The sequence below is a fragment of the Zalophus californianus genome, chromosome 4 (assembly GCF_009762305.2).
Source record: "Zalophus californianus isolate mZalCal1 chromosome 4, mZalCal1.pri.v2, whole genome shotgun sequence".
Lineage (NCBI taxonomy): Eukaryota > Metazoa > Chordata > Mammalia > Carnivora > Otariidae > Zalophus > Zalophus californianus.
The window spans coordinates 71219757-71242384 of NC_045598.1; the positions used below are offsets into that span (position 1 = coordinate 71219757).

The window sequence follows — 22628 nt, forward strand, 5'->3', positions numbered from 1 at the left end:
GATATATAAAGGTTTACTCCAAGAAGTCTTCAATCTCTGGCCCCATGCTTGTTGTGAAAATGCACTGGACAATTTAAAGAGATAATTTTATTCTGGCTGTTATAACAGGGAGAGTGTTCATTAATGAGGGAGGTCTTAAAGAGAAGGAAGGAGCAGGTCAACAAGGGAGTCATCCCCAGGGAGTCGTATGGGAGTCTTATGAAAATGGGTCTTACTTCAGATAGGAGGGGTTTCTTCGCTATTTCCTAGGACAAAAAAGGGTTGGGGGATTTCTTAGCCTTCATGGTTTTCTGAAGCACAGGACTTAGATAAAGTTCGACATTGTCGCTATTTATCCAAACTTCCCCTCTCCTCTACAGGTGACTACTTTTATTGGTTTCTTCTATGTAGTTGCAGTTTTACCTTATACAAACACAAACAAACATGACTCTATATATTTTTAAAAGGCTTTTTTTTTAGAGCAGGTTTAAGTTCACAGCAAAATTGAGAGCAAGTTACAGATTTTTCCCATATACCTCCTGCCCGCCCCATACCCATAGTCCTCCCCACTATCGATGTCCCCCACCAGAGCAGTACATTTATTACAACTGATGAAGCTACACTGACACACGATAATCACCAAATGAGCCTGGTTTACATTACAGCTCAGTCTTGGTGTCGTACATTCTACAGGTTTGGACAAATGGATAACACGTATCCAACATCACAGTACCATAGAGAGTATTTTCACTGCCCTAAAATTCCTCTGCGTTCCACCTGTTCATCCCTCCCACTCACTCCAACTCCTGGCAACCACTATCTTACAGTCCTCATAGTTTTACTTTTTAGTATTATTATTATTCTATTTATTTATTTGGGAGAGAGAAGGAGAGAGAGTGCACATGAATGGGGAAGAGGGGCAGAGGGAGAGGGAGAAGCCAACTCCCCGCCCCCAGGTACCCCCATAGTTTTACCTTTGCCAGAATGGAATACGGATGGAATCATACACTATGTAGCCTTTGCAAATTGGCTTCCTTCACTTATGCACTTAATTTTTTCCATGTTCTCATAGCTTGATAGTTCATTTCTTTTTAGCACTGAATAATATTCCATTGTCTGGTGAATATATTTTTTTATCATCCCCTTTCTTACACAAAAAGTAAACAGTAACATAGTATATATACCTTCTGCAATTTTCCTTTTTTCATTTATGGTATATGCTGGATATCTTTCCATATCCCTCCAGAGAACTTTTTTCCCTTATTTTTGGCACTGAATACTATTCCATTGTGTGGATAACCGTAGTTATTTAACCAGTTCTTGAATTCATTCCAGTATTTTGCTATGATAAATAAGGTTTCAATAAATAACTTTTTCACATATATCATTTTGTACATGTTTAGGCATACCTACAGGATAAATTCCTAGAAGTGAGATTGTTGGGTCAACAGGTAAATATACTTGTAATTCTGTATTTTTTGCCAAATTGTTCTCCATAGATTTAGATCATTTTGCCTTCCTAGTTGCATGTATGAGAATGCTGTGTCTCCGTATCCTTATCAGAATGTGTTGTCAAGTGTCATTTTTCTAATCTACTTAGGGAGAAATAGTATCCCTTAGGAGCATTAATTTGCATTTCTATTAAAAATATCTTTGATTAAAGAAGGGGGGCACCTGGGGGACTCAGTCAGTTAAGCATCTGCCTTCGGCTCAGGTCATGATCCCAAGGTCCTGCGATCGGGCCACATGGGGCTCCTTGCTCAGAAGAGGGCCTGCTTCTCCCTCTGCCTCTGTCCCCTCCCCCCTTGTGTTCTTTCTCACTCTGCACACTCTCTCTCTCTCTCTCTCTCTCTAATAAATAAATAAATAAATCTTTTAAAAAATATCTTTGATTCAAAAACTATTTTGGAAAAATAATTTAGCAAATAGACTCTACTGAAGATACTCCTTGACTAATCAATGATCAACTCTCCCCACACCACCCAGTATAAACCCAAATGAGTATTGTCATTCCACATGGTGGAGAGTAGGGAGTCTGCAAGTGCATTCCACAAATTTTTGCCAGGTGTTCCTCAGAAGAATTCTGTGCTCAGGTAAGTTTGAGACACTGGGGCCAAGAAGGTAGAGGCTTCTTTATTGAATGACTCCTCAGAACCCTTGTAACTCTCATGTTCATTGTGAATATCCAGAAGGGAAGAATCCTAGACTTTGTCAATGGAAACCATTTCTCAGAGCATCTGCAAGTTTCCTTGGAACATATTTCTGGAAACATTGACAGAGAAAGTCAAGGAGACTGAGTTGGATTTTCACCTAGGCCATGGCCAACACCAAGGAAGTAGTTTTACTTGTTTTTTAAGAAATAAAAATCCCTATTGTTTTCTTATAATTTTTTTTCCCTAAAAATTGAGGAAGTGGGGGAGGATCTCAGTTAATCGAGGGTTATTAACAGTTGGATTAACTGAGGGACAGGAATCAGAATTGGACTCGGTTAGCTTTCTTCAGGGCCAGCCAATGGACATTGGTGAACTGCTCTTTCCTGGTCCTCTTTCCCCTGGGTTGCTTTGCTCAGTCCCCCATCGAAAATAGACTGAGGGGAAGGACATGAAGACTCATCTGCTCTAAGATGCTAAGTGTTGGTTCACCTGTGCAAATAATTATCAAACAACTTCTAATTTTATCGCTTTGGGCTGGGTCCCGGGGTTTGTTCCACAAGACATGTAAGGCCCTGCTGACTCTCCAGCAGCTCCAAATCCAGTTAGGAAGATAAGATATGCCCGGCAGAGAGGTAACAATGTAAGTGCGATTAAGTGACAAGATGAGAGCGGGGATAATGTTACTTCTCCCAGGGAGCTCCTCTCTTGGGAGTCTGCTTTGTAAACCCTCTGGTAAAACTTTACTGGGAGCTCTGATTGTGGAATTTCCCCAATTCCACAAACCACGATAAGAAGGCATTTTTTTTTTTCCTTTCCTTTCTTTGAGAGAAGGTGCTCCCTGGCACCCTCCCTTCTTGGCGGCTGGCTGTGGACCCCTTGGGCAGTGAGGCCGCCAGGGCTGTGGGGAATCGGGGAGCCGGGCCTGCAGGAGTGCGGAGGGCGTTTCTCCAGTAGCCTTGGGCTCCACCTAAGGTTCTCCTCTGCTAATTGCAGTTATGTTGTCAATAATGTCAAGGTGGGGTGGGGGGAAAGCCCAGTCCGCTTTATTTTTTTCTCCCTCTGTCCATTTTCCACCTTCAAATCTGTCTTTGGTTCAGAGTGGCCACAAATTCCTTTTGCTGAAGGCAAAATAACCAGGTTCTCAATTTGAGCACTGGGGAATGGCTTTTTGGAATCTGAGTAGCTTTTTGGAGCAGTCTAAAAAGAAACATGGTTTTTCAGAGCAGCTAAAAAGAGGACATATTAGAAATACCAGATTGCTGGGGCGCCTGGGTGGCTCAGTCAGTTAGGCGTCTGCCTTCGGCTCAGGTCATGATCTCAGGGTCCTGGGATCGAGTCTCACATTGGGCTCCTTGCTCAGTGGGGGAGCCTGCTTCTCCCTCTGCCTGCCGCTCCCCCTGCTTGTGCTCTCTCTCTTCTGTCAAATAAATAAAATCTTTAAAAAAAAGAAATACCAGATTGCTATTATAAAGAGCTGGTTTCTGGAAAGGGACTTAACATGTAGGAGGTCAAAAAGAGGTACGAAAACTTTAAAAATATTTGTTTAGCTGTGGCCTCAAGAAGTTAGGAGCATTAAGTCAAGCAAACTAGATCAACTCTCCATAGGACTCTGTCTTAAATTCCTACTCACAAAAGCAGTTCTATAATCAAATTCTACAACCGAATACTAAATTATAAGGTGTTCATCTTAGCGTTATTTATAGTGGTGAAAAATGTGGAAATAATTTCAAAGTCTAATAGATAAATGAAAATTTAAAAAGGTGTTTGAGGAATTCTTAATGGAATTAATGCTTAATGTGAAGTAAAATATGGACTATGTTGTTCAGAATATGTACATACATGCATAGGAAGAAAACACTCTAAAAAATACTCTGTATCAAAATGTTACCAGTGGATTTCTCTACTAAGTGTGATTTCTATTTTCTTATTTCATTTTACTTTTTTCCCAGAACTTCTACAACAAACATGTATCATTCTCATAATCGGAAATATTTTTTAAGATTTATTTATTTTAGAGAGCATGTGCAAGTGGGGGAGGGGCAGAGGCAGAGGGAGAGAGAGTCTCAAGCCAACTTTGCGTTGAGCGCAGCGCCTCCTGACATGGGGCTCAATCCCAAGACCCTGAGATCTTGACCTGAGTTGAAACCAAGGGTTGGCCCCTTAACCGACTGTGCCACCGAGGCATCCACATAATCAGAAATATTTTTTCCTTTTTTTTTTCAAGATTTTATTTATTTGAGAGAGCCAGCGAGCATGATGAGACGAGGGGCAGAGGGAGAGGAAGAAGCAGGCTCCCCGCTGAGCAGGGAGTCCCCCATAGGGCTCGATCCTAGGACCCTGAGATCATGACCTGAGCTGAAGGCAGATGCTCAGCGGAGAAAGCCACCCAGGTGTCCCCAGAAATATTTTTAAATGAACATTACTATTATAAACAATTTATATAGAACACTAAAGTTATGAGAATTAATTGGAACAATGTGACTTGAAAGTAATAAACTTTTACTGTGTTTTTGGAGTAAACTTTGATCCTGTCCTTGAAAAAGACAAAATATATTTGTAGTAAAGAAAACATACAAGTTTTTGTTTTTGGCACTTCTGTAACAAGGATTTTTTTTTTTTACTTTTGGCACTTTGGTGAGGCAACTGAAAACCTGTTTCCCATCACTTTTTATCACATTTTCACAAATCTCTTTTGGAAAAATTATTTGAAATCATGGTAATGCTAAGAAACTCGAATCCTTTTTTTAACTCTCTTGGGCCTTAAAAAAAAAATTCAATGCTAGGCTAAGTGATCTAAAAAAAAAACCTTCCAGGGCAAAAAAAAAAAAAAAAAAAAAAAAAATTAAATTAGGAACTCCAGTTTAGCTACCCAGAAAGACGGACATAGGATAGTCTTGCTACTGTTACAGGGGACACAAAAGTGGAAAAAGAATAGAAAAACCTAGGTAGTTTATAACTAGCCAAAGTGACTGGATGAATTTAAGTTAAAAATATACAGGGCCCTTGTCTAATTATCTAGAAAAAGCCACTTAACTGTTTAAGGTTTTAAGTCAACATCTCCGAGTTGGCCCCAGAGATTACTACTACTACCTGGCAATCCCACTTCTTTTTAAGAAGTATTGAAATCTTTTTTACACAGTTGAAGCGGCAAGGCCAGGAGGCCCCTCTTTCACACGCGGTAGTGAATTCCAAGGGCTTCAGTTCAGAATTAAGTCACTTACCTCCAGACAGGCTGGATCCCCCCAAAGGAAGCTCTTCTCCTGGGTGGCAGTTTGGTGTTGAGAAAAAAAAATAGCTTGAAAGCTCGAAAGCACCCTCTTAATGTAAGAGGCTTGTTATCTTTCTTCGCCAACTATGGAGCAATCGGGAGAAATTAACCCTCTCATTTGTTAACCTCAATAACAGGCTTTAACAGATCTGGAGCCACGGGTGGCTCCGATAATTGTTCTAATTAGTTTGGTATGGAGGGATGCAGGGGCCTGCAGGATTTTGAGCTCAAGTAATTAAGCCTAAATTAAAAGGAAAAAAATAATTTTATGCCTTCCATATTGGACATATGGATTCCAGATGCTATGGAAGAAATGTTATTGCTAAGGCTTTTAGGCCACTTTTTATAGTTGAGGAGAGGATTGGAGGGGACAGCCTGAGGCAGAGCTTGGTAAAAAGAGGAGAGGAATGGGGCGCCTGGGTGGCTCAGTTGGTTAAGTGTCTGCCTTTGACTCGGGGCATGGTCCCGGGGTCCTGGGATCAAGCCCTGCATCGGGCTCCCTGCTCAGCGGGAAGCCTGCTTTTCCCTCTGCCTGCCCTCTGCTTGTGCTCTCTTTCTCTCTGTCTCAAATACAGATAAAATCTTAAAAAAAAAAGACGAGAGGAAGGTCCTATTGCCTGGCAAATCCTCAGCATGCGTGTGTCTGCAAACCAAAAACAAGCAAAAGGGTCTTAAGCCTCAGAGGAGTTAGTTCTGAGTTGGCTTGCTTGTAACTTGGCTCATAGGCAAGTCACCTCCTTAGTTGGAAGTGATTGTTTTGTTATGCCATTGCTGGTTCTCTCAGGAATTCTAAATTTAAAATGTTAATGCAAACTCCCCGGTGTGCCAGAGAAGGTGGCTAGAATTTTGGTCCCCTGTAGAAACGGAGACAGGTAATTATGCCAGGAATAGAGCTGCCCTTTTACTTCAGTAAAATGCACGAAGTACTCTGTTTCTCCCTTTTCAGAAAATGGTAAACACAGGGAAAGGAACAGGAGTTCCAGACCCTGGAAACCAAAATATTACAGACACACAGGAAATGGCTTTTCAAATCCAGCCTGTAAACCTGTCATTTTGTGGGCTCATCTGTGAGCCTAGAAAAGAGAGACAAAGATGACAGAGAAGACATTCGTGCATTCTGGCAAGGCTGTACCGGAGGACCTCTGCAGGCCTTCCCACGCCCTGGTACGAGGATTCTACACTCAAGCCATCATTTGAGAGGTTAGAAAAAAGCCAATGAAATTTGAGGCCAAATTTATGACTTAAAGCTATTTTACTTTGCTTAAAAAATTGTAGACTTTGAAAAACAAGTGAAAAGCTAAAAGATATTTTTGGAGGGAGGGGGGTATATTCTCAGCCCTATTGCTTTAAGGCTTTCAATGAAAAAATACTCCAAATATGTGATAAAGAAGGTACTAAATCATTGAAATATGCATCAATCTTCCTAAAACACTTATGTATTGACTATGCTTTCCATAGCATTAAACAAATGCTGTGCCTCTGGTTAGTGAACAGGTTTTGGATTAATTCTCCAAATGTTTGTATTCTGAGTGCCTTCTAGGGATGACATCCTTTGAAGGAAACACATACAAATTAATAAATCAATCTATGGGTTCACTCAGGCGCCGCTTCCTCCTCTTCAGTGCAGTGAAGGAGTGCCCTGGGTCTGGAGCCAGACTGCCTGCCTTCCCGGCTCTACCACCTCCTGGAGCAAATGACTTAACCTCTCTGTACCTCTGTTTTTTTTCCCCGCAGGGAAGTAGGGCTAGTAATAGCACCCACCTCATCAAATTAAATGAGTTAATACATGTAAAGTACCAGGAACAATGCCTGGCACATAGTAAATGTAACCAAATCCAAGTTTATCCGCCCGATTCATAGCAAAGACAATCACTGAGACAAGTGTGCAGCCAGGAGAGGGTTTATTCGAAAGGCAGCCAAACAAGGAGACGGGAGAGCAAGCCTCAAATCCACCTCTTGAAGGAGTATCAGGGAAATGTAAAGGCATCTGAAAAAAAAAGTCTAGGTGAAAAGTTGCAGCTGCACTTACTAGTCTGCAGGGACGAGTAGCCCCATTAACCGTTTGGTTCCTGGTTTCAGTAAGTACTCTGCAAATGTTGGCTATTTAGCACAGGGAAAAGCAATGGACAGGTGCAGATCTAGAAATAAACAGAGCAAGGGGCATAAGAGGTGGAATACTTGAGACTCTCATCTGTGAGGATAAGAGGGAGTTCACGAAGTTGAAAGGCCAGGCCAAGCAAATGGTGTAAGTGAACACACAAAATTATGAAACTAGCTTATCTGGGGAATTATAAATGGTTCATTAGAGCTGGATTAATAAGTGTGTGAGCATAAGTGGAGAGAACCCTTAGGATTTGGTAACTAAACCCACGTGATGGGAAATGAGGCAGAAGGCAGATTTTGGGGTTGATGGTGATGCAATTAACCAGAAACAAAATACAGGAGGTGGTATGGGTATTGCCAGTGTTTGGTTTTGCATATCTAGTATGTGAGGGGCCTTTAGACTCAAGCAGAGATGTACAAATGGATACAAAGATCTGGGGTTTTCTGAGAACATTCTGGCAAGCCATACAGTACAGGGAACCATCAGAGTGTTACTGATTGTGGTAGCCGAGAACGCCACTGAAATCGTCAAGAACCAGCGTAGAGAATGAGAAGGCAACATAGGCTACAATGGCATTCCGGGGCAGCTAGCAGAGGAGCCAGAGGAGAGAACCAGGGCAGCGTGGGGCCTTGCAAGAAAACCCAGGGAGTGAAGAGTTTCACATCAGTTAGGATGTTTCTGATGGAAAATGACAGAAAACTGAATTCAAACTGGTTTAAACTGTCAAGATTTATTGGCCCATATAACTGAAAACACAAGCCTCTGGAGGATCACTCCCAAACCAGAGGTGAAAAATTCAGTTCACCATCAACAATCAGTTCTATTGAGTACCTTTTATGTGCCAGGCATGATTCTAGTCAATGAAGAAAACAGGCAGAGGCCCTCCTCTGTGGACTGTACATACTAATGCTTCTTGGTACCTTTTATTTATTTTGCATTACAATGCAATGCAATGCTTTAAATTGGGAAAACTATGTAAAGGGAAGACAGAAAGCTTTAGAATATAATGACAAGTCCAAAACACTTGCTGGGATTTTAACATCTTTTTTGTAAGAATGTCTGGAACTTCTGTACTAAGTGAACTAGGGAAGCAGTTCCATATGGACACAAAAGGCTAAAATCTGAAATACCACCAATGACACTAAAGTCCAGCTGTGGTTTTAATTAGTCAGAAATTTGACTTATTCGAAGTTGTTGAGTTTATGCAGATACCTGTAAAAACAATTACATTTTAAAAATATCTCTAGTAGGGCTGTGTGTCTAAATGGTGTGGCAACATGTTTTATATGCAGGTCATGTCCAAACCTGCATTAGGCCATTTACATTTTAATTATATATATATATATTATATATATAATATATATATATATATATATTGCAACAAAAGAAAACCTCACTCTCAGCCATTATATCCAACTAAGGACTATTGGTTTTCATGTCCCTGTCCCCTCTCCAGTGCCTTAGTTCATGCAGATACTTACCTGCTCTACGAAACTACTGCAACTGGTCTGACTTGGTCCTTTCATGTCCTTTCTCCTTATGGCTACCAACGTGACTTTGCTAAAATAAAGATGGGTCCTTTTTTCCTAACACAGTGCTTTGCACCAATACGTACTCCATAAACTTTATATGGAATGGGATTAGATTCTAGCCTGAGCTCTGAAGCTAACTCATATATTTGTGGGTATATTGTTTATCTGGCTGGGACTGATTTCCATTTCTTTAATTTGGAAATGATAAAGCCTACCTCATTAGGTTTTTGGAAACTATGTGATTGAATTTTGTGAACTCAAAAGCACTACACAGCATTTAGCACTTACACAAGGATTTAGACTAGAAAGTTGCAAGTTTGCAAATAAGTCCAGGTAATATGAGTATTTTAATGGCTAAAAATCAGTGTCAATTTTCTCAGTAATGTTGATTCCAGTTAAAATGTTTTCCACAAAACTCCTTAAAGCTACTTACTTAGGTTTTTAAGCTTTTTTTTTTTAAATATGGCCCACAGATGCTTAGTTCGTCTCAAATTTTATCCTTGCACAAAAGAAAGTCATTTATGCCTGATATGGCTTAACTTCTTTAAAGATGAGGAAAGAGTCAAATATCAAGTGATCTGTCAAAAAAGAAACAACTTGGATAGAGGTCCCTTTCCCCTTCTGTTTTTTGGCCATATTTTGAAAAGAAACCCAATGAGATACAAATGGCAGAATCAGACTGCTCCAAAATATTTAGCCTCCTTCTTCCTAAAGTATCTCTTCCCCTTCCTACATTAGAACTGCTCAAATAGCCATCCATCTCCCAGCAGGGGCATGAGCTCACAAGTGTAGCCACGAACTGTCCTCAACTATCAATCCCCCTTCCAAAAAAGCAGTATTTATTCCTCCCCACCACCCTCATTCTGTTATCTTCTACTAGGGGGCTCAAAGCATCACTAGAGACTGATCTAGTGAGCTTTTGTTCTGTCATAAACTTACTGATCTAAGTTGGAAGTTGAACTAATGGGTGATAAAAAGAGGTTAGATTTCCCGACAGTGGCTTGCTGGGTTTTGTTTTTTTGTATGAGGTTTGCCTTCATGCTAATTTTTAAATCTTGTAATATTTCAGTAACTTCTTGAGATATCTGCTCCTCCAATACATGTATCCAGCAACTTATTTCTCTAGATTTGGGAATCACAGACTCAAAATTATAATTTCATTGTAGTTTGGTGTCACCATGGAGTCATGCTTTATCACTTGATGCCACTCCCTAATATGATACTACAGCCCTCGAAATTATTCATATACAAAGGCTTTAAACAAAAAGTTTGTTTTACCAATTACTTCCACTTTGGGAATCATATCTATAAACATAGAGGATGCACAGCTACAGAATTAATCTTTTTAAGTTTGAGATGTACTGGAAGCTATCATACTGTTATATTCCTTCCTCATCCCACAAAACACCATGGCTAGCATCATCACTTTTATGCCCTTTACAAATTTTAATCTACTTGATCCATGTTCCCAATTAAACAAATTTTACAGTTTTTCAAGTACTGGTTTCCAGTACTGAAGAAAAACAACTAGACTGAGGATTTTTTTAAAAAACTCAAAGGCCAACGTCTTCGTAAACACTAAAGGTGCAGTGTCCTATAATTAACTCTTGTCCCTGAAAGGTATTAAGATTCATGGAACGACTGATACAATGTCTAGCCTCTCCTTTTTATATTTCAAAATGCTACAAATAACTGCAACTGCACTGCATTTTGGACTATAGAAGTAAAATCAAAGATGATTACTTTCCTCGCTACCCCTTGCTGATTTTATTACTAAATGCAAAGCATTAAAATAGGAGCCATGTACAAAAACACAATAGAAGTAGTGTTGTCAGATAAAACACAAGAAGCTCAGTTAAATCTAAGTCTCAGATAAACACATTTTTAGTGTATGTCCCAAATATTGCACATACAAAACATTATTTGTTGTCTATCTAAAATTCAAATTTAACTGGGTGTCCTGTATTTTTATTTGCTACCTCTGCCAATTCTTTATACAGAATCCTTATCTTCAGCAAACTATTTACCAGGGAAAATTAAAGAATACCATCACATAAGGCTTACATGATAAAGTGCAGTGATATAATCAGGTAAGGAGATCCCCCTGCTTACCACAGAGAGCATCTGAAGACATGACCACTGCAGTCCCTAGAAGATAAACAAAGTTTGGTGGGCAGGTGGTTCAGGGTGATGATTTTGGAGTTCAAGTATCCTTAGTTAAGTCCCCAAATCACTGCTCACTCGCTGTGGAACCTTGGGTAAGTTAATCTCTTATTATAAAATGAAGCCACTAGTAACTGCTTTACCAGGCTGTTTGAGGATCAGAGAAAAAGTATCCACAAAGCACCTGGAACACGGGAGGCACTCCTAGATGGTAATACTTACTATTAAAACATCACATGGCAAAAAGGTTCCTTGTCACAAATATTCAAATGCTAATGTTATGCAATAATAGTAATACTGAATAAGTAATTTTATTTCCATGATCTATTTACACTGTACAAACACTGTTGAAAAGCACCCTACAAGTTCACAGTACAATATATTTACTTTAAAAATATATTCCTTTATAAAAGGTTCATAGAACATTGGCATGTGGACATGTGACAAAACTCTCAAAGCATGTCACCAATTCTGTGATAGCAAGAATGCTTCCATGTGTTGTCAATTTCACAATCACAAATCACCACTTGAGTTTTAAATAAAGTTTTAAATAAAAAATGAATTCTACAGTGGAAAGTTCCCACAGCAATACTTATTATTAGTTAATTAGCATGTACTTTCATGGAGATGTTGTTTCATAATAATTTAAATTGTCAACTTAATCTGCCCCAAAAAATCGTTTCAACGAGTTTCGCAGTCCAGAAATTCTTGTCATTTGTTGTTTTCTACTTTTTCTTCTTTGTTGGTTCTCCTGGTTCTACTTTGCGCTTTTTAGAAGTATGCTCATCTTTTTCATCATCTTTAAATAGGAAAGGAAAAGTTTCAATCGGTAATTAAAAAAAAAAAAGTATTAAAATTTCATTGACTTTAGACCAAAATCATTATCCTCAACTTATGTGTCTTCCAGTTTCCTAATAAAAACCAAAAATTAACTTTTAGAACTCTGATTTTAAAGTGCAAGTAAAAACAAGAAGTTTTTTAATTGTAGTGTCACACAAAATTCAGAGTGACCTTTTAGTGCTATGTTAAGGTAGTTTAAAATGAGAAAATCAGACTTGTTCTGGAAAAAAGCTATTCCTATATATTCCACAGTATACACTTTGTGTATATTTAAATAATCTACATGTTGTAAAAATGGAACACATTCTATTCTTTTTACCAAAGAAGAGTATCAATCTAATATTTAAGTATTTAAGTGGCCATTGGCTGTTCTTTCCCTTCCAATCTGCTTTTCTCCCCGCAAAACAACTCCCTTCCGTATTTATAACCCGTCCTTTTATTCTGAAATTTAAAAAGCACTCATTGGTAGATGTTTCACCAAAACTGTATTCTCTCTGAACATGTGTGTGGCTTTATGTTAAGAGAACTCCATATAGATAAACATGTAGAAGTTATAAATTTTAAAATACAAATTTATTTTAACCACATTACTGGATTCATTGCACTTTTGGCTTTACCTTCTCAATCAACAGATACCCAACGTTCAATGTCTATCACATGGTGATCTATAAAATATTCTGATGTTGAATGGGGTCTTCATATTAAAAAACTGGAAGCTGCAGTGCCTGGCTGGCTCAGTCAGGAGTAGAGCACGCGACTCTTGATCTTGGGGCTGTGAGTTCAAGCCCCACGTTGGGTGTAGAGCTTACTTAATTAAAAAAAAAAAAATCGGGGAAATGCTGCTTATATCACACCATAACCTCCTTATGGAGGAAATACATTTACAACTTAAGGCTTCAACTCCCTTCTGCTAACTGTACCATACTCAGAATATCTCCTTTGTTGATGTGGAGAATAATTAGAATCAACAGCAGATGATTTATCTTCATTCATCTTTCAAGCATAGTATGGCGATGTTATTCATGTATTTCAGAAAGCACGTATGGATTTATATAGGCAGCAAGATAAAATAAAATTCAGATCAATGAATCATCCTAGGACTTCAAAAACCAGAGTTTTAATCAAGTTTATCATGTATACACAAAAATAATGTACAAACCAAGTGATACGGCACACAGCTCAAATAAGCCAAAGTCTTTGTTTTTTAAATGGAGTTTAATTAACATCATTGCTTGACTTTGACATTATCTTCATAGAATAAAAATTGAAATTTATTTTCTAACTCTGCTATAAAATCCACCATTGACATATTATTAAAAAGATGATTGTGGGTGCCTGGGTGGTTCAGTCAGTTAAGCATCTGCCTTTGGCTCAGGTCACGATCTCAAGGGTCCTAGGATCCAGCCCTGCTTTGGGCTCCCTGCTCAGCAGGGAGCCTGCCTCTCCCTTTCCCTCTGCCCCTCCCCCCCGCTGGTGCTTGCTCTCGCTCTGTCTCAAAAAAATAAAATCTTAAAAAAAAAAAGATGATTGTGAGACACTTCTGTTAGTCTCTAATTTTAAATAGATTTACTGAATTAACAAAAAACACAAATTACTAGGGCTGGAAAAACAATTTTCTACCAGTAATTTGAACCGGAGCTTCTGCCATCTAGTGACATAACAAGGTATTACCTTAAAAAACCAGAGGAAAAATGAAAACCACCCGGAAATGTTCATTTATCAAGATTATTGAGTCTCTACTCTGTACCATGTATTACAGAGGCATTAGTAAGGAAAAAATTTTTCTGTTATGGAATTCATGCCACCTGAGGTAAAGAAGTTTACATTGTTAATATGAGCTTTCTAAATTCTTATAAAAAAAAAGAAAGAAAAAAGAAAAAGCATTACCTACTTTAACTAGGATTTCGTGGTTAAGGACATGTGAATATCTAAGCCTTACCAATTTTCATTTCACAATTACCAGACAAAAAGTGCTGGTAAGTAGCAAGCCTCGATGAGTTTTGAATCTTTCCCAGCTTTTATTTTTTAAAGATATTATTTATTTATTTGACAGAGACACAGCGAGAGAGGGAACACTAGCAGGGGGAGTGGGAGAGGGAGAAGCAGGCCTCCCGCCGAGCAGAAAGCCCGATGCGGGGCTCGATCCCAGGATCCCGAGATCATGACCCGAGCTGAAGGCAGACGCTTAACGACTGAGCCACCCAGGTGCCTCTCTTTCCCAACTTTTAAAGAAAAAAAAAATCTGGAAGTTAACTGGCAAAAAAGGCCAAAGTGCAAAAAATGAGTAGAAAAAGTAAAAATAACTTAATAATCTAAAAATTAGATAATTTAAGAGTATAGAATTTCTTAAACAAGGTATTAAGTTAAAAAATACAGGTAAAAATAATCAATTTTATAGTGACTCTGTGAACACGGTACGGGATTCTAAAATGGCAAAAAAACACTTCTAAAAAGAAAAGTATCTAAAAAAGAAGATAGTTATATTCAATAACCAACATTTAGAATCCAAATTAAAGATTCCAGGATTATCTTTTAACTTTATGATCCAGCTTTACTGTAAACTGTCTGAGCACTGGGTCCTTTTGTCGTTTGATATTGTCTATGTACACTTTCTGATAGAGGACCATCATATGACCATCAAAAGAACAGAAATTATCTAGGAGAATAACAATATTATTTGCCACATATTTGGAACTTCTTCTATCTGAACTCAATAGACAAGCTGAAAAAAAGGTAATTCTTTCTGCTTATTTGTCCTGGTATAGAATCCTCACATTTTCCATATAGGAACAAGGATAGAGCACCAGCCTATGGTACCTTAGTTTGAATATCAACTCTAGTGTTCTTACTTCCTACAGAACAGCTATTTCTCAAGCACTACAGCCTGCAAAACATCAAGAGAATAAACCCCAGCTTACAGAGGCATCATTTCCATTTAAAGGCCTGAATCTGAATTCTAATTCTGCCTCTTCCTAGCTGTGTGAATTTACTTGGGCCAATTCTTTAATCTGAGATTATTTCCTTTTATAGATAAAATTCATTATAATTATGAATTACGCACCACTTCTGTACTAGGTTGCTAAGAACAATAAATTTTAAAAATTGTGTGAAAGTACCTATTTTACAACTTGGCATTTTCTAGTTTTGTGATCATGGACAAGCCACATTAAGCTCTCATTTCCACATTTCCCCATCTGATTTCACAAGGTGTAGGATTAAACATTTATGCAAATTTTTTAAAATTACATAATGCTATACAGTATGAGGTATTTGGATTTAAAAGGATGCCATTTACTGAACATACACCTTCATTAGTGACTTCTAATCCACATTGGAAAACAGTGAAAGAAATGGAAAAACCAAGTAGAATCAAAACTGAAGAACTCCTATCAGTTATTCTTTCTCCTAAACAAAACTCTCTGCCTGATTGTAAAAGGAGCTAAGTAAGGAGCCCTGGATTTATGAGAACATCAGAAATCTGTTTAACTGGCATGCCCTTTCATAAAAATGACAGTCCAAGTATTTAGTCCAATTCAACAATTATCCACTGAATATTTAAAATATACTACAAACTGTAAAAGAACTCATTTTCATAAAGAAGATAGACTTAGGGCTCCTGGGTGGCTCAGATGGTTAGGCGTCTGCCTTCGGCTCAGGTCATGATCCCAGGGTCCTGGGATCGAGTCCCGCATCGGGCTCCCTGCTCCTTGGGAGCCTGCTTCTCCCTCTGCTTCTCTCTCTCTCTCTCTCTCTCTCCCTCTGTCTCTCATGAATAAATAAATAAAATCTTAAAAAAAAAAAGAAGATAGACTTATGAACAAATAACCTCATAAAAGATGACAGGTGTAATCAATAGCATTAGCACATACAAGGTACAGAGGAGCAAATAATTTGAGGGAGGTGCTGACATTTTTTTCTTCTTTGAATTGGATTTTGAAGGATGAATGTGTTTACCAGCCAAAGAGGGATGGAAGAACATTCTAGAGTAAGGAGCAACATATGCTGAAAGGCATGGAACCATAAAATAGCGTGGTCTATTCAGTTTTCAATTTTAAGATCTTAAAGTGCTAGAAAAAGCACCATTTGAAATGAAGGTGGAAAAAAAGGCAGGGCCTATCAGAAGGCTTTGACTATGCTGTTGGTGAAGGATTTTAAGCAGGTGAGTTACATAACCAGACATCACTTTTAGAAAGTGATCACTAGCTGCTGTGTTTAGGATGGAATTGGGGGGGTTGGGTAAAAGTGTGTAAGCAGAGATTACTGTGGTTACTTACACTCTAAATATGAGATGAAATTATGATATAAGCAAGTCAACTAAGTCATCATCTTCCTATTACTATGTAGTACTACTCAATTAACTTCATTTTGTCACCCTAATTTTGGCTTTAAACCACAACTGCTTTAATAGAAAATGAAGCCTCCAGCTCTTCAAAGCTGCAATCACAAGAAAGAATCCATGAATTAACTGGCTCTGTTTTAAAAGGGCACCATAATAAATCATATATACTACTGTTTGAGATATCAGAGAATTCACTCTAAAGCCTGAATAACTTAAGATCTTTTTCTAAAACATAGTAAATACTACTGGTTGACCTTTCAGAGACTTCACTTCAAAGCCGAATTTATACAGTCTTTCTCAAAACTGCAGCAAAAATAATAATCATACACCATAATTGATATGTTAAATCGCTACATTTAAATTTCATTCATTAAATATCTTATTCTTTTTAAACTCATCACAGGGACCAAAAGGTATTATCAACGGAGTCTGACTCGTCTTACCTGATTCCACTGTCTCCTCCCCTTCCGGTAGAAGCCTAGCTTTCTTAGCATTCTGTGGGGCATCATCACCATTGTCCTCATATATGTTAGACCATTTTATTGCCATATCCAGCTCTGGAGGGGGAGGTTTCTTCTCAGTAGTGTAGGTCTCCGGAGGTGGTACATAGTTTGACTTCCATATTTTGAATTCTTTTGGAGGCTGTTAAGCAAACACATTAAGACGCACCGTGAGGAACCGAGGTTCCCACAATCGGTATGGGCACATGCACCTCCCTGCCGTTCGCTCATTGTTCAGGCTGACTTTTTTTTTTTTTAAGGTTTAAAGACACATTTTTTTCCATCAAAATCATAATACTGTTAAGTGAAAAGCCAAAGGGTTCCCTATACGAATAAAGCTAATAACTTTTAGTTACCAAAGAAGAATCCAGTCTCAGATACTACGCCAAGGCTGACCCCTTCAGGAGGCTGCAGCAGACACTGTTGGAGGCAGCACCGCAGGCACTTCGGCGTCAAAGGGAAGGGGTCTCGGGGAGAAGCTGCAGCGGGGGGGGGGCGGGGGAGTCACCACCGTTAGTCCTCGCAGCGCGGGGTCGGGGCACCGAGCGCGGAGGTTTGGGTCTCCTCACAAGGGGGTGGGGGCTGCGGGCCGGTCTGACACCCACCAGGCTGGGGAAGGGGGCCCGGGCTCCCCAGGGCTGGAGGTGGGAGGGGTGGTGCGGCATCCCGCAGGAGGTGATTGCGTGTGGGGGAACGAACTGCCGGTCCCCAGGAGAGGGCTCAGGAGGAAGGGGGCGGAGGCCGGGGCCACGATCGGGAAACCGGGTCGGGAACCTCACCTCCTCAGGCGCCTTGACGACGTGCCTCTCCCAGTCTATCTGTTTGTTGAGCGGATTGTAGAGAAAGGCCGGGCGACTCACGCTCCGAAACAGTTCGTCGGGTCCCGGCAGCCGCTTCTCCGCCTTGTTCCCACAGCCGCCCGCCGACTTCGCAGGATCTGGGGTCCTGCGATTTGTTTCCTCCGGCTCGCTATTATCCTCCTCGCCCGACGAACCTGAGCTGCTGCTGCCGTAAGCCGCGAAATAGCTCAAGGGGTCCTTCTCCTCGGCCGCCATGACGGCTGCGCGGGACGACCGTGGACTCCGCCGGAAGCCGGAAGCTGCTTCAGGGCCCGCCCCGCGGTTGGCTCCGCCCCAAGTCTTGCGGTAGAGCACAGGGCCTGCGCCCCCTGACGGCTGCGCCGGGCTCCTGCCTCCCCCCTCGGCACTGAGGCGGGAGGCGGGGAGCGCTGGTAGCCAAGCGGGGGCTGCTTTAGGCTCCTTCCGGAGGAACCCTGAGAAGAGGCAAGTCCTGTACCAGTGGTCCCAACCAAACTTTCAACATTCAATAAGCATTTATTAAAGGCATACAAGAGATAAGAATTTGTTTTTTCACTGCCACTTCACCTTAGCCATCGCCCAGAGACGCCAGGATTTCTTCCCGATCTCACGCATCTCCTCTTCAAAATGAAAATTACTCTCAGTCTGGTTGCTTCCCGCAGTCACCATGGAAGACCTCTATGGGCGGTGGACTTACCAAGTCACAGACTAAATCCTCTCCTGCTCGACCTCATTACAATGGGCTCTGAAAACTACCTTTGATGAAATTCCTCTTGGATTGCATCTCACCACTAGGTGGGTCTTCCAAACTCTCTGGCTTCTCATTGTCAGCTTCTTTCCATTCTTGATTTGCCCTGTATGGCCCTTAAACGCTGGTGTTTCCCAGCGTATTATACCATCTTTCAGCAATACTTATCATTTTGCAGAGGGCATTACAAAGTTGCAAGTCAGCCCATCTCTTTCCATGGCATTAACTACCTTATGCTTGTGACTCCCAAATCTGGGTTTCCAACCCCAATCTTTCCATCCAACCTCTGGACCAGACCTCCCCTTGGGTCTTAAGCTTTCCATGTGGACATCCTGCTGGGGCTTCAAACACCCACTTACTAGATCAGTAACCTGTCTTTCCATATGACTTGTTTCTGTATGTGTTCCCTCTCTTAGTAATTGATATAACCTAGTCACCAAGAAAACTAGAAATCTTTCACTCCTCCTGGTGATCTAAGAGGGAATGATACTTAAATGAAAGTAAAAAAGTTGGTTGGAGGGCATCTACCTTCGGCTCAGGTCATGTTCCCAGGATCCTGGGCTAGAGTTCCACATCGGGCTGCCCCTGCTCAGTAGGGAGTCTACTTCTCCCTCTGCTGCTCCCCCCGCTTGTTCTCTTTCTCAATAAATAAATAAAATCTTAAAAAACAAAAAACTGGTCCACTGTTGAGTGCCTTTGGGGTTGGGGTACCCGGTTTGAGTAACATGAGTCTCTGTTATCAAAGCCACCAATAGCCTCCGTGTGACCAAGTCCAAGGGCTGCTTCTTCCTTCACCTTTTAACAAGATAGGCCTCCTTTTTTTTCTTAAGATTTTTTTTTAAATAATTTATCTATTTGTTAGAAAGAGAGTGAGAGCAAGCACAAGGGGAGCAGCAGGCAGAGGGAGAAGCAGGCCCCCTGCTGAGCAGGGAGCCCATTGTGGGGCTGGATCCCAGGACCCTGGGATCATGACCCAAGCCAAAGGCAGACGCTCAACCGACTGAGCCACCCAGGCGTCCCAAAATAGGCCTCCTTCTTGAAACACTTTTTTCTCTTGCCTTTCACTAGATCATACATTTTAGTTCTCTTCCTATTTCACAGGGCTCTTTTCAGTTTCCTCTCTTGCCTTGTTCCGTCTCACCTCTAGATGTGAGAGCACCTTAGGCTCAGTCCTGGATCATCCTTCTTTTCTATGAACCTTATGTTTCAAGGTGAATTCATTAAGTCCCATGGTTTAAAATACCATTTTATGCTAATAACTCCCACATTTATATAACCAGTCCAGAAGTATTCCCTGAACACCAAATCCTTGTACCCAATTCCCAACTTCAGTGTCTAACAAGCACTGCAAACAACATATTTCTGGTACATTTTCTACCAAGATGGTGGTCAACAATTCCTGCCATGCCAGTGCTGCATGCCGCTCCTTCCATCATGGGGTCTATTTCCTCTCCCTTCTGGATCTGGGCTAGCCTTGTGCCTTGCTTAGATGACGAGAATGCCTCCACTTTTTTTTTTTTTTTTTTTCTGGGAGCTCTGAGCCACCACGTAAAGAAAGGTACAGCTACTCTGCTGGAGATACCATGAATAAAGAACCCCAGCCAGCTCCCGGCTAGTGTATCTATCCCAGGTAAGGCACTAGACTTGTGAGTGAATTTATAGAATCCCAGTTGAGCCTTTATAAGAATGTAGAATGATCCCAGGATAGACCATCATAAGAACAATGAAGCCAAGTCTAGCCCAATTTGCAGAATCATGACAAATAAACAGTCATTATTTTAAACCACTAAGTTTTAGGGTGTTGTGTTATGCAGCAACAGATACCTGAAAAACATGTCCATAGGAAACTCTTCATTTCCTACCCTCAATACTCCCCACCTCCCATAATTTGCCCCATCTCTTTAAATTGCAGCATTACCATTATTTTTGAGTAATCTCTGCACCCAACATGGGGCTTGAACTCATGACCCTGAGATCAAGAGTCATATGCTCTACAGACTAAGCCAGCCAGGCACCCCAAATTGCAGCATTATTAATCCAGGTGCTCAGGTCAAAGGTCAGCAAGTGTTATCATTTCAAATTTAAAATATAGTCCAAGTCCAAACACTTATTACCAATTCTACCTCTATTACCTTTTTTTCCTTGCTTGCTAATTTTCTTAACATTTAATAATCTTTAAATTGGTTTAGATTCATGCATTACATTTAGTGGCCGTGTCTCTTCATCTCCTTCAACCTGAAATAGTTTCTGTCTTTAACTTTCATGACCTTGGTATTTAGACTACAGACCAGTTATTTTGTAGAAGATGCCTCAATTTGTCTTAGTGATAAATTCAGGTTACGAATCTTTGTTAAGAACATCATGAAAGTGGTGTTGTGTTCTTCTCATTGCATTCTATCAGGAGGCATGTGATTTCATTTGCTTTGGTACTAACGATTTCAACTTTTTCTTTTTTTAAAGATTTTATTTTTAGGTAATCTCTGTACCCAACGTGGGGCTCAAACTCACAACCCCAAGATCAAGTCACATGTTTTACCAGCTGGGCCCAGCCAAGCACCCTTGATTTTTTGTTTAAGGTAGTATCTGGCAGGATTTTCTGCTATCAAGCTACTTTTTTCCTCCTTTGTAATTAGTAAGTGTTTTGTAGGGAGATATTTGAGACAATTGTCAATATCCCATTCTTCATCACATTATTTGTCCATTTACATTAGCATTGACTCATGGTTTCTTATTTTATCCAATGATTTATAATGTTATTATCATTACTTATTTTGATGTTGAAATTATTCTGGATTTGGCCTGTGGGAGCCCCTTCAAGCTGGTTTCTGTGCCTTTTGAACATGTCTCAGCTCAGCTGCCACCTGCTCTGAGAGGACCTCCCAGATGATGCTATCTATACCCTTCCCCATGGTTTAGCTCACACATGCCCTATTGTATATCCATGGTAACTAGAAGTACCTAGGTTTCCATGCTTCTATTTTACCTCCCCCAACTAGAGTATGAATTCTTTGAGAACACAGATTTTGTTTTATCACTGTATCTCCAGCACCTAGAATAAAAGGTACTCCAATAATTACTAAATGAGTGAAAAAATAATCTCCACTCTTAACTTTGTTATTTAAGAAATACTAAGAAGAACATGGAGTTGTGGAAAGAACATTGACTGTGGAGCCAAACAGCCCTGGATTTTTATTCTAAACAGTTGTGCGATGTTGAATCATTTACTTTATTCTGAGTTTGTTTTAGCTCTGCTTTCAGGTAGGCTTCATAAGATTGCACTTAACAACTATAGACAGATTTGCTTCTTGGTTTGCTTTTTTTCCCAAAGTCAAAAGTGTGTATATTTATCCACTGATGCAAGATAAGACCAGAGCCTGGAAATTTCTGCTCCCTTCTGTATTACTTAGGTGAAAAAGCAGTACCTGTAAGACTTGACTTCTACTTTATACCATACACAGAAATCACTTTATAATGAATTATATGGCCAATTGTGAAACTAAAGCAACTAAGTTTCCAGAAAAAAAATAGGAGACTATCATCATGACATTGAGATAAGCAGAGATTTCTAAAACAAGAGACAGAAATCACTAACCACAAAAGATTGATAAATTAGATTAATTAAAATAAAAACTGTTTATCAAAATAAACCCCGAAACTCCCAAACAGAACCAAAACACTTCTTAAAAATAATTAAAACGAAACAAAAATTTGCCATTATTCTGGCCTGTTCCTAGTTTGCCAGTGTTTGACCTTGCACTAAGAGCAACATGCTGACCAAAGATGTGTAATCACCTCATGAAAAGGTGTGCTCACCACGAAAAGACTTGGAGGAAACTTAGGCTACATACTACTTAAGCTACATATGATTCCAACTATGTGACATTCCGGAAAAAACAGTACAGAGACAATAAAAGGATCAGTGGTTGCCAGGGTTAGAAGGGGGAGGGAAGAGGAAGAGATGAGTAAGTGGAACAAAGGAAATTTTTAGGGCAGTGGAACTGTCCTGTATATCACACTGGTGGATACATGACTTTATGAATCTATCAAAACCTACAGAACCAGGGTGCCTGGGTGGCTCAGTTGGTTAAGTGTCCAGCTCTTGAGTTTGGCTCAGGTCATGTTCTCAGGGTCATGAGACTGAGCCCTGCATCTGGCTACGTGCTCAGTGGGGAGTCTGCTGGAGG

At 40.1% G+C, this 22628-nt stretch overlaps 1 protein-coding gene across 2 annotated transcripts; it reads right to left on the minus strand.

Annotated features, from left to right (window-relative positions):
* Window positions 1–8215: 8215 nt before the first annotated feature.
* Window positions 8216–18188, minus strand: C4H1orf52 (chromosome 4 C1orf52 homolog). 2 transcript variants are annotated; one of them, XR_003524690.1, is made up of 4 exons: window positions 17658–17942; window positions 17235–17357; window positions 16822–17020; window positions 8216–11998 (listed from the first exon to the last, which is right to left on the minus strand). XR_003524690.1 is itself a non-coding variant. In XM_027622488.2 (3 exons), the coding sequence occupies exons 1-3, from the start codon at window positions 17931–17933 to the stop codon at window positions 11925–11927; spliced, it is 549 nt and encodes a 182-aa protein (XP_027478289.1). In that variant the 5' UTR covers window positions 17934–18188; the 3' UTR covers window positions 8216–11924. The 2 variants fall into 2 exon arrangements, 1 of the variants encoding a protein (XP_027478289.1); XM_027622488.2 differs by lacking the exon at window positions 17235–17357 and having other exon boundaries at window positions 17658–18188.
* Between the last annotated feature and the right edge of the window lie 4440 nt (window positions 18189–22628).